This window comes from Chrysemys picta, chromosome 11 (genome assembly GCF_011386835.1).
Source record: "Chrysemys picta bellii isolate R12L10 chromosome 11, ASM1138683v2, whole genome shotgun sequence".
In the NCBI taxonomy this organism is placed as follows: domain Eukaryota; kingdom Metazoa; phylum Chordata; order Testudines; family Emydidae; genus Chrysemys; species Chrysemys picta.
In genome coordinates this window covers 59811479-59824173 of record NC_088801.1, presented here as the reverse complement: position 1 = coordinate 59824173, position 12695 = coordinate 59811479, and the positions used below count along the sequence as shown (strand labels likewise).

The 12695-nt window shown below is 43.1% G+C and overlaps 1 protein-coding gene across 7 annotated transcripts in view; it reads right to left on the bottom strand.

Moving 5' to 3' along the window:
* The window catches only part of NBEAL1 (neurobeachin like 1), a 148064-nt gene that overhangs the window by 48888 nt on the left and 86481 nt on the right, over positions 1-12695 (bottom strand). For 5 of the 7 annotated variants that reach the window (XM_005306210.5, XM_005306212.5, XM_065560962.1 and 2 more), the window contains 8 exons: positions 6005-6173; positions 4814-4947; positions 3981-4140; positions 3781-3883; positions 3125-3281; positions 1543-1701; positions 927-1086; positions 464-552 (listed from right to left, as the gene is read on the bottom strand). In XM_005306210.5, coding sequence (XP_005306267.2) covers positions 464-552; positions 927-1086; positions 1543-1701; positions 3125-3281; positions 3781-3883; positions 3981-4140; positions 4814-4947; positions 6005-6173 — 1131 coding nt within the window. The remainder of the gene's footprint in view (positions 1-463; positions 553-926; positions 1087-1542; positions 1702-3124; positions 3282-3780; positions 3884-3980; positions 4141-4813; positions 4948-6004; positions 6174-12695) is intronic. The other 2 variants (XM_065560963.1, XM_065560965.1) reach the window with 1 other exon arrangement.

The following is a 12695-nucleotide window of genomic DNA, read 5'->3' as shown; positions in this document are numbered from 1 at the left end:
CTGCACCACCACCACCAGTTTAGGATCACACTAAATTCGGTTTCTGCCTTGCACCTTTCCTCTGCTCACAACCTACCTTTTTAGAAATGAATTTTAAAAAAAACAAAAAAAACCCACAGAAAATGTTCTCTTAAAATAACTGAGTAAAATTCTGAAAGTAACCTCTGTTCATGACCTTTGGAACATCGTTTGAGAGAAGTTGGTCATTAAAACAGTTCCGTATTTCCTTTCTGTAGAAAATACATGACATTTGACAATCATAGAACATAGAACAGTTTAAAAATTACTGATAATACAGTAATGTGGAGTACAAACAGCAGGTCAGGTTCATCAGAGATTCACATTATTAGCATGAGTCATAATTTAAAATTAACATAATGTCATATACCCCTACTATATGCACTGCAGCTCCCCACATCATTACCAACAGGTAAAATGACCTCCTGTTTTTAAGAACACTAACCTTTTTGCAGATGGCCACTCTAACATTTATATCTGCTCTATGAGACAGGTGCACCACAGCTATGAGGTCTCTGTAATTCACAACAGGATCTGCAGGGTGGGAATACAAACAAACAGACATCATACAAGCAGGGGAAAAAATGAAAAAAAAACCTTGAGGCCATCTTTATACATCAAGGATTAGTAAATGTGACAAATGTAAGTTTGTTTTGCAGCTCACCTTTAAGAAATTAAGTTTAAACACTAAGTATATTGAAACCATCAGCATAAATGTGTTAACCTGGAGCACATTTAGAATAGAATAACTTTACTAAGTAGATTGGTTTTCATCACCACTATACAGACTAGGGGGTGGAGGCTTAAAATAAATAAGGGAATAATCCATAATCAAACATTTTTGTCTTAAAAAAAATCCAGCAGGGATTTAATACTAGTAGGCAATCTGTTAATGTGTCTTGGATTACCTGCATACAGAATTTGGTTAAGAAGATTTTTAATAAGAGAAATGGTAACTGGGGATTCATTCAGAAGGAGCCCTAGCCCAGAGTATCCCACGTCTCTGAGTCTCATACGTTGTTTACTCCGTTCATAGACTTTAGTACATTTCAGCATCTGCTCTACAATCTGCGAAGAAAGATTACATAAATCACATACGTACAGAAAATTACACGTGCCTTCTATATACAAATACCAAGCAATCTTATTAATAGAGTCTGAGTCTGTGCATAATTTTTTAAAGACATATGCCCCCAAAACATAAATACTAATACAAACATAAATGCAGGTGCTCTCTGATCTTTAAAGATACCAAATCTTCAAATATTCTACTTCACTGGAAGACAACAGTTTCCATTATGAAAAGTACAGTAAGAAGCAACTGTGAAGAATTTATAATTTCTAGTCAGCGTACTACTACTACTACTACTAAAGAATAACTATAAGCAGGTTTGCTAAATTAATATATTCTACATAAATTTGTATCCATTTTAAAACAGGGTTTAGCTGCCAAAGATATTTCAGATGAAAGAGAGCATACATTTGCAAAAGTTACCATTAAAGAACTTATACTAAATGTATTACCTTGAATACAAGTTCCCTTAGCCTGTCAGAATATCTCTGATTCAGTAACAGAGCATAGAGAATATCAGCATTTCCTGGTTCAAAAAGCAACAAGAAAAGCTGGTCCCGGGTTGGGCTTGTATGAAGTAGGCTGAAGAGTATATCAAGAATCCCACAGAGCTACGAAATAAAAACACACACCTAAATAAAACCCATAATCCATGTAACCATGACTATAATGCCCAACTCAAGGGGAAACATCCTATTTTCCCTCTAAATACAGCATCTTACATCACATTTTCAGAATAGTCTCAATGCCCCTTTCAACCATATTATATTTACAATCAACTTTAGTGTCTGTAAAGCTGTTCCTAAATATATACACACACATGCACAGAGGGCACTTGCATAAAACTGTAAACAAAAGAGGCTTAAACTGAGCATTTGTCATTACTTGTATTACCGTAGAGCCTAGTGGCCCTAGGACCCAATTGTACTAGGTGCTGTACAAACAAACACAGAAGAGAGGAACTCCAGACAGTGATTATAAACAATGTGCTCCATGAGCTTCGAGATGAAAGCGAGAAGGGAGATAAGGCTTTGGAGAGGCAAGTGAAGGTGAAGGGTAGATATTTTTACAATGGGAACGACTAAAGCGTGTTTGTATTGTGAGACGAAAGAGCCAAAGAAGAGTGAGAGATTAAGGAGAAGAGTAAAATAGGGAATGAGAGTGGGCACAAGGGAGATCAGGAGATGGGACGGATCACTGGGACAAATGGAGGCATTAGACAAGGAGAGCAGATGAGAAACTTCTGCATCAGTGATCAGCCAAGGGGAGGGTGAAGGTCACATCACCTTGTCAACTTTCTCTTGAAAGAATCCTGTGCAGAAAGAGAAATGGTGGCAAGAAGAGGGGAAGGGAGGGTTTGAGGAGTGAGTCAAAAGGTGGCTAAAAAGTCAGTTGGGATTGTGGGTATAAGATTCAATTGAGTTGGTGAAGAAGACTTTAGCTAGGAAGATGGGAGAACTGGAAGAAAAGAAAACAGATTTGTAATGGAGGAAGTCAGCCTGGTCACAGGACTTTTGCCAGCAAAGCTACATAGCACAAGAGCAGAAATGTAGGAAGCAGACACTGGGAAGGAGCCAGGGTAGACCTTGTGATGGGAGAGAGGGAAAAAGAGAGAGTCAGGGACAGAGGACAGGGAGAATGGAGAGAACCAACCACCATATCAATGGAATATAAACAGAAAAAATAAATCATTACAACTTTAGAGCAATGAAGTCCAATTATCTCCATTTTATGCAGGCTTAGAAAAATACTGATATCCAATCACTCTGCATTTTACCCAACCCGCATGCTTACCAGAGAAAAAGGAATAGGATCATCAGTTAAAGTATTGCCCATTGCACAGTCCCCTATGCAGTTCTACAACGGGCTTAATTCTATAGCCTGTCACAACTACAAAGTAGTAACATATATGCTGCATTAGATTTTGCTTGCATCTTTTTTTGTCTCTTTCTTTCAACAAAGCTATGGTCAAAACTCCTAAACACTAAAAAGTAGGAAGCAACTGCAGATGTTCACTATTGCCATATTAAATACCTGTTCCTCTTCACTGGTCGCAGCTATATATCCCATGATGCTCTGTATTTCGTCATGTGTCCCACCTTTGCTTAGGAAATATTTGATCAGTCCATATAGGAATGTTTGTATTGTTCTGAGGTCATCTGGAGCTAAGTCACTGTCTTTACAGCCACTACTAACACAGACAAGGAAAAAAGGTCAGTAAAAAAAAAACAAAAAACATTTCTTGCATTACACAATTTATGATTTATAAATATCACTCTGCTAATACTTCCACTACTTGTTTTAGTAACCCTGCTACCTTATCCTTGGAGTGATATTCAAGATGACAAAGTGGGAGTAGCCAAAAACAGAACTGGGTTTTGGAGCCTGATAAACCCCCAGATGTGGACCTAAACCTGATTTGGGGACTTACTATTTTTACTAAAAAAAAGGTGTCCGGAATTCCGCCTCTGAAATTCTGCATGTGCTTGGTTTGCTGGTGCCTAGAGCTGGCCCCGGCTTGCTACAGTCTAGTTCTAACACAGGGGTCAAGGGAAAGTAGTAATTTAGGTAAAGGAGAATTAAACTCAAAAACTTGATGAGCTCTCACTTTTAATTCATGTTTTCTGCCTGGTCTTTTGTGAAAAAGGTAACAATTGCATACAACAAATTAAGGAGCATAAACCTCATACCCATAATAAATCCTGAGTGTGTCTAGTAGAAACTGCACTCCATACTTCTTTCTGAAGAGCCTCCTGCTGTCTTTGATGATTGTGGAAAGGTACTGTATATGTCCTAAAATACAAAGCTTTCCGTTAGAACCTAGACAGGGATTTATGAAGAGCAAAGGTACTGTGTTTTAGCATAACTATCTCAAGTTGTATGATCTCACCAATCCGGAAAGGGAAGTCTCCACGGTTCCAGATACTAAAGTCAAAAAGTAAATGTTGATACATCTGTTGCAAAAGTTGCACATTTTTTTCCACAGAGACCTGTTCTATCAATAACTGCAGAGCCATCAGTACATTCACATCCATCAAGCTGCCTGGCACCTAAAATTCAAACAGATGGGTACAGGGGATATAATAATAAGTTATTTAATGCGCAGCATATGCATTTTCTATTAAACTGATATTTAAAATCAGATCAACTCCCTAGTCTTGCACAACAATACAGTATTTGCTTTCCTTACAACAACTCTGTTAAACCAAACAGCTGTTTGAAATAATTCAATAATTCGTCATCTGAATTAAAGATTTTTGACAGAAATTTTTATCTGATTTTTGTTCTAGTTTAAATAGTTGAACTGGGAAATCTATAACAAACACAGCAAAACATAAGAATGGCCATACTGCGTCAGACTAAATGTCCAAATGGCCTAGTATCCTGTCTTCAAACAGTGTCCAGTGCCAGATGATTCAGAGGGAGTGAACAGAACACTATGACTAGGAGTCATCAATGTGATCATAACATCTTGTTTTCAGAAATCTACAAGAATGTATAAATATTATACTAGTCTATGTATTGTATCTGTACATATGCAAGACAGAAGGGAAGTACAAAGTTAGTTATGCTAACTCTATGTTCCTATGCACCAGCAAGCACAGATACTCGCTTGACAATAGTCTGAACCTCAGAAAACCTTTGACATTTAGAATGAAACCATGGCCTAATGGAATCAGGATTTCACCCATAACACTGATTACATGAGAAATAAATTTTCACCTTCTGTAACAAGGCTCCTAGGGTAGCAACTCCATGGGAGTGAATGAGATTATCTTGGTTAATAGGGTGTCTTTGAATAAAATGCTTTATCATCAAGATGAAAGTTGCAACAATATTCTTCTCTAGACGAGCCTCTGCAAAACAGAGTGTTCAGTTAAAACCCTTTTTTTTTTTATCATTTCATTATCGTGTCAAATTAGGAGGAATAAGAAGTGAAATCAAGTGTTTTTATTCTCCACTATTTTCCTGAGCTTCCTCTCTCCACTGATATTTGCTACCTTGCTGTAGATGGTGTTTAGATCCTGTGATGCTGAGGCAAAGTCATTATATGCTTCCCCAGAACAAAGCAAATGCCAGTCGTGACTTCAGCTGCTTTGTCCATTCACCTGTGACACTGGACAAGATACTCTTCTCTAAGCCATAACCTGGATCGTCTTTTGCATGTTCTGCACTTGCTCTACACATACATTTCTTCCTCTTTCCCCACATTCGGATATGCCTATTATATCTAGAACTACTTTAAATTAGGAGGGAGAAATAATGAAGCAAAATCAAAAGTTGTATCATATTCCTTCACAAGTCTTAATTTCTAAGAGGCTTCTGCTAAGATTACAAGAATTCTCTTCAAGCTGTTAATTCAGCACAGCTGAAGAGCTACTTAAAAATAGTTTTCTTAAAATTTAAAGAGGGAAATCTGTGGTTTCATATGGGTTTTTTTAAAAGCATATTCATAAATTACTAAGAACTTCAGTAATTTAACTAAAATTCTGCAGGCTACTGGTTCGTAACATGAAATACTTCAGGGCCCACTGAAACAATGGGAAAATGTGCCATTGACTTCAGTGGGCTTTGGATCAGGCCCTTTTTTATTTTTCTAGATATGCAAAAGAACCACTTGATTTAGAAATAAATGTGCACATTTTGACTCAGTACATAAAGTTAATACAGCAAAATACTGCTATTAAATTCATTCTATGAATGTGTCCTGTGTGTTCTTGAAGTTAATTTTAAACAGTGCTGAAATCTTATTTGATGTCCAACTCAGAGTAAAAATAGTTTATTAAAATTGCATGGCTACTATAATAGAGTTAATATGTAATCATATAAACCAATTCTTTCCACTGTTGTAGTCCTCTGTTTTTATTAAACCTTTAACTTTAATATGGTCTCAAATCTATAGTACTTTCCTACCTGAAGCCTTTGTGGATGATAACACCACCCAGTCTCCCTCTATTGGAGTCACCAGTTCCTGAGGTATAGTTTCCCCTTCAGACCTCTCAGGCACCTGTCCACTGAGAAAACTGATCTGCTCCAGTAGTGGAAACAGCACATTCAATCCACCAATACAATTTATCATATCCTATAGGGAGGAGGAGAGAGAAAGCATGCACAAATTTGTAGGGTTTTTGTTGTTGTTTTTTTAATGTAAAAGAAATACCTATTTAATATTTAATGTAAAAGAAATAAGAAGGGCACTTATGTACTTATGAGTTAATCAGAATTCCATGTCACTTGGAAACTAGTTAAAAAGAACAGTAACAACTTCACAACAGTTTTAAAAGTAGATTTAAAGGTGTTTCAAACAACAATTGTTTGCAAGTCTTTCAGCTAACTTCTGTGGTTTTACAACAATTTGTTTTTTCTCTCCTCTGTTGCTGCATGAAACACCTGACAAATAACATGGGAAACTCACTCTAAGTGAAATAGACAACATGACAGAAAATACTGTCAAATACATATACTGGAGAACCAGAAAGAAATGTACTCTCTCTTCTGATCTCTTTGAATTAACACTAAAAAATATATTTAAAAGTTTAGATACATGTGAATTTTAGTTTAATAGTGTCCCTATAAAAAGTCTCTGCTTCAGAAAGTTTAAATACAAATAAAATGATAACGCAAATTATTTCATTTGCTAAGTAATGTTAATGAAACCTATATTCCTTTACTACTCCTTTACTATCTCCTAAAATTCATCATCCTTTGTACACCAATAGGGAATTTGACAAATTCGATAAGCGGTTAGCAAGCTAGCCAGGGATACCTGTTATGCTCTCGGTGCATTGAAAACTGAAGTGTATCAGAGTTCTTTAATAAATTACACGAATGGTCACAACTGAAAGACTGATTTTTGGAGAGAGATTTCACAGCACATACCACATCTACAGACTAAAAATAATTATTTTAAATTTATGTCATGATTATTTTGGGTCTATACTGTATTCTTAATTTTAAGCACTTGGACAAAGGGCCAACCTCCACATTCTCTCATATGCAGACATCTCAGGTGAACAAACAATAAAACAAAAACCACCAAAAACTATGTGGGTACTCCCCCACTTCTTCCTTTTGGGTACTGGGAAGGGGACACCACTCTCCTTCTCCAACGTTTACCTCCCCATCTCTCTCATTACTATCTCCTTCCACTGCTTCGCTCCACCCCATACCTCTTCACAACACCTCTCTCTTCAGCCTGCAGAATCCCTCTCCTGCAGGCCCTTGTCAAGTTTTTTCACACCTAATGTATCTCTCCAATAGGCCCTTGCTGTCTCTGTGAGAACAAAACAGGAAGCACCTCTCAGAGGCAGTGCAGAGATATGCTACATAGGCACAAGCACAAGCCAACTAGTTAACATGCAGAACACTTGTCTGAAGTCTGAGACTGCTATCTCGTTTCTCTTTAACCCTACAGAATTCCTAGACAGTGCCCCCACCAGCACCTATGTAGTGTCTTCTAAAGACCACAATTGGAGGTGGGGGGTTGCCGGTTCCTGACAATCCCATAATGAGCTCTTCACACTTTCTGCTGAGCAGAACTATGCTCAACATAGCTCCACACGGAACCAGTGGTGTACAAGCAGCATTCTTACACCTCTGGGCAAGGATAACAAAACCATGGCAGTTTCAAACTGTTCATATAAATTGGACCACCCAAAATTAACTAATAAATGTTCCTACACTTTCTGGCAGTGTATCAGTCAACTAACACAAAGCCTATTCTCCTACAACGTTCACTTTGAGAGAGACAGAGTGAGTATCAGTATAGAATAGCTGTCATTAAATGTACACTATTACTGACACAGGGAGTCTTTCACAAGAGTCTGAACTTCATGCTCACTGCAGACAGCTCCCATTTATTTGTGCATATATTAGTCCTCAACTATAGTCTTCTACTACAAATTCCCTACACTCACAACTCAGGTCAACCCCACGTCAAAAGACAGTTACCTTTTGTAACTGTTGTTCTTCAAGATGTGCTGCTTATGTCCATTCCATTGTAGGTGTGTGCGCTCGCCACATGCACCGGTGCCCGAAGTTTTTCCCTCAGTGGTATCCATAGGGGACCGGCTCTGGCACCCTCTGGAGTGGTGCGCGTATGCGCCAGTATAAGGGGCACCACTGACTCCCCCCCGCCCCGGTTCCTTCTTGACAGAACTCCAACAGGGGGAAAGAGGGTGGGTCATGGAATGGACATGAGCAACACTTCTCGAAGAACAACAGTTATGAAAGTTAACCGTCTTTTCTTCTTAGGGTGCTTGCTCATGTGCATTCCATTGTAGATGACTCCCAAACAGTACCACTGGAGGCAGATAGGAGTGCCGATTGCAACACAGCTCTGCCAAAACCAGTGTCATCTCTGGCTTACTGGGTGATGGCGTAAGCATTGTGAACGTATGAACTGAAGACCACGTTGTGGCCCTGCAGATGTCATGGATAGGGACATGCACCAGGAAGGCACCTGAAGACACCTGTGCCCTAGTTGAGTGAGCTTTCACTACTGGTGGAGGCACATTCTGTGCCAACTTGTAACAAGTGCGGATGCAGGTGGTGATCCAATTCAAAATCCTCTGAGAGGACATTGGAAGACCCTTCATCCTGTCAGTGATCGTGATAAAGAGCTGGGTTGATCTATAGAAGGGCTTGGTGTACTCCAGGTAGAAAGCCAGGGCACACCTGACATCTAGAATGTAGAGCTGCCTCTCCTTATTGGTTGTGTGAGGCTTTGGACAGAACACCGGGAGGAAGATATCCTGGTTGACATGGAAGTGCAACACCACCTTTCGCAGGAAGGCCGGATGGGGCCGCAACTGGACCTTGTCCTTGTAGAATACCCTGTATGGGGGCTCCAAAGTGAGGGCTTTAATCTTACATGTCTTGCCGAGGTAATAGCTACAAGGAATGTAACCTTCCATGACAAGTAGGAAAGGGAAGAAGCCATAGGCTCAAAGGGTGGACCCATGAGTCTGGAGAGGACCAGGTTGAGGTCCCATTGGGGAACTGAATCCCAGATCGGTGGAAAGAGTCTTCCAAGGCTTTTCAGGAACCTGATCAACATCTTATGCGAGAACACCGATCTATCCTGGATGCAAAGATGCCAGGTGAACTTTGATCAAGGAGAAGACGAGACCCTGGTGCTTTTAGTGAAGCAGGTAATCCAGGATGGACTGCAGAGACGCCTGAGTAGGGGAGATATTCTGCTCTGATGCCCAGCAGGAGAAACAGTTCCATTTTGCCAGGTAAGTTGCTCTGGTGGAAGGCTTTCTGCTTTCCAAGACAACCTGCTGTACCTGACTAGAGAAGGCTTGTTCCTCTGGATTCAGCCATGCAGCATCCAAGCTGTGAGGTGGAAAGAGGTGAGGTTCGAGTGCAGGAGTCGACCGTGATCCTGCAAGAGTAGGTCCGGGCAGCTTGGAAGTGGCCACCGGCCTGCCCCGGTCTGGTCCATGAGCATGCCAAACCAATGTTGGTGAGGCCATGTTGGAGCAAATCATAATGACCCGTGCCTTGTCCCTCTTTATTTTTGAGAGGACTTTGCTGATAAGCGGAATTGACAGAAAGGCGTACAGCAGGTCTCCTGACCAAGAGGGGAGAAAAGCATCAGATAGCGAGCCTCTGCCAAGGCCTTGGAGAGAACAAAACCGATGACACTTTCTGTTCCGTCTGGTGGCTAATAGGTCCACTCGGGTAGCTCCCCACTTCTGGAAGAGCACTCTGACGACTTCTGAGCGAAGGGACCACTCATGGTGAGAAAAGAAGGACCTGCTAAGGAGATCAGCCAGTGTGTTCTGGACACCGGCGAGGCGAGAGGCTTCCATGTGGATTGCATGCTGGATGCAGAAGTCCCGCAGACGGAAGGCCTCCTGGCACAAAGCTGATGATCAAGCTCCCTCTTACCTGTTGACATAGAACATGGAAGCCATATTATCCGTCGACACCTGCACCACCCGGCCGGACAGTTGGGGAAGGAAGATATCACAAGCCAGGTGGATGGCTCTGAGTTCCCTGACATTTATATGCAACGCAAGCTCCTTTTGAGACCATAACCCTTGAGTCTGCAGTGTATCGAGATGCACTCCCCAACTGAGGTCAGACAGGGAGACAGTGGTTGCGGGCTCACGAACAGCACACCTTCCAACACCAGAATCAGGTCAGACCCTTTTGGGAAGGGATCCCAGGCTGTCCCCAGTACCACGGGGTACAGTAACTCCTTTACTACCCCAATCTGTTACCAGACAAATCTGCCCCTTACTTCTAGGGGCACCTGGGCCACGGGGCAGGGCTTTCAATCCCCTTAGATGCATTCCAGCTTCATCCTTGCCCCGGGGATAAAGCAATGTGGCTTCACCAGTCCCTTCTGAATGAGCGAGTGGGCCAAGGCCGTGTCCCCCGAGCCCCTCTGGGTCTTCCTCCTCACCTGCACGGGGATGGTGGCCAGCCCTCGTTCCTTTTTCCACCCTCCAACTTCAGTCCAGCTGCAAAACTTGGCTAGGCCACATTCCATCTCTGGCAGTCCCTACATTTACGTCCTGGCCGTCCACATTGTCAGCACATTGCCAGCTGCTCCAGGAGACTAGGGGCTCCCTTGGTCTCCTCCTTCTTCTTCTTCTCTGGGCTTCTCCCAGGGGAGGGGGGTTCTCAAGGCTTCCTCCCCCACTCTAGGTCTCGGCATGTCCTACCCTCCTTTCGAGGAAAATTCACCTCCGCGTACTCTCAATTTAACAGCGGCCTCTACCATGTTTGGCTGGTGTCGCCGGACCCAGACTTGCGTAGTCTCTTAGAGTCCCTGTAGAACTGCGTAAGGATCACCCTTTCCATGATTTCCCCCACCATTTGGGTGTCCAGCCAACACGTGGCCCAGTCCGTCAGCTTCCAGGCAAAGGTTTGGGACCTCAAACCCCCCATCCACCGGGCCAACCTTCACCATGTCATAATCCGTGGCCTGTTCATTGTTTAGCGCCATATAGGCAACCTGCACCTTGCCGGCCAGATAGGGGGCCAGTCATAGGGCCCAGGTTGCCCTATCCCATTCAGTGCCCATGGCCACCCGCTCAAACGTATAAAGGAAGGCATCGGGCTCATCGGTGGGGCCCATCTTACATAGGACTAGCCCTGGCGCGCGGGTGCCATCTCCTCCCGGGGGCCTCACCAGCTTTTGCAGCTTTTGCTGCTGCACATTGGCCTGCTCTCTGATAAAGTCCTGGAGAGTCTTCTGCTGTCCGGCCTGTCAGGCGAGTAAAGGCCTGCCTCTCCACCTGGTGGGATTGCTGGAAGGCCTGCAGTGCTTTCTGCATCTCCTCCTGCTGCTTGGCTAGCCACTGCAAGGTTCCCTCCATCTTCGGATTGCCACGCCCTGGCGGTGGCTTGTAGTCCTGGACAAGCCCCCACGTGTAACGAGCTCCATGCGCGCACCTGGGTATTCGGTCCCTTGGCCTCCCTCTTCAACGAGTCAGGGACACTTCAGTCTGGTGCAACACCCATGCTCTTTATTCTCAGTAGATTTCCCACCGTGAGTTCCCAACTGTATACAGGCTTCACAGCTAGTTTGCCTACAACAGGCCTAGCCCGCAACAGACTAGGAGACTCCCACCTCCTTCTGTGCTTGACTTTTCTCTTTCCCTTTCCCCCCCATTCTCTGGCTTCCTCCCAGCCTTTATAGCTCTGGGCTAATAAGACTGGCTGGTGCGGCCAGTTACCAGGCAGGCACCGGGCTATTCACCCAGCTCCAATCTATTCCTCTTGATCAGGGTGGAGTGGCAGGAGCTGACTAAGGGCTTCTCAACCAGCACCCTCCCACAAGCTGGTACCGGGCATGAGGATTGGTGCCGGCAGCGTGCTCTGGACCAAGCTGCAGTGCTTGGAGCAGAGTGCAATCTTGTTGGTTCTGAGGCCGGTGCAAGGGCCGACTCCATAAGGAGCACTCGGAGATGAATGTCCCGCTTCTTTTTAGTCCGTAGCCTGAAGCTCTTGCAAATGTGACACTTGTTTCCCCTAAACACTTCAGGCAGCTTCTACGGGGATCACTGACTACCATATGTTTTTTCAACAGTCACAAGGTTTGAAGCCCAGGGACCGAGGCATGCCCCCTACCTAGGCCGAGTCCCGTACAGGACTAACTAACTATTTCTAACTTAACACTAAGGGAACTATTAACTAAACTACTTTATAAAACAAATTCACTACTAGACACAGTAGAGACAGAAAAGCTTGCTGAAACAAGGAGACGTTCCAGCACCATCACTGGCAGTAAGAAGAAACTGAGGGAGAGGGGAGCCGATGGCGACCCTTATACCGGCACATACGCGCACCACTCCAGAGGGTGCCAGAGCTGATCCCCTATGGATACTACTCCGGGAAAAACTTCTGGCACTGCTGCATGTGGCGAGCACACACACTTACAATGGAATGGACATGAGCAAGCACTCAAGGAAGAAAAAAAATATTTTGTACCTGAGGATTCCTGCATGGTAGTTCATTTCAATTTGTATACCAAGTAAGTGAGCCCTAGTGTGAGATTAGTGTGTGCGAATGAGTTGGCAGATGGGTGAGTTAGTGAATAAACAGGTAAACAGTGACATAATAGACTAAGCTGGTGCACACTCAG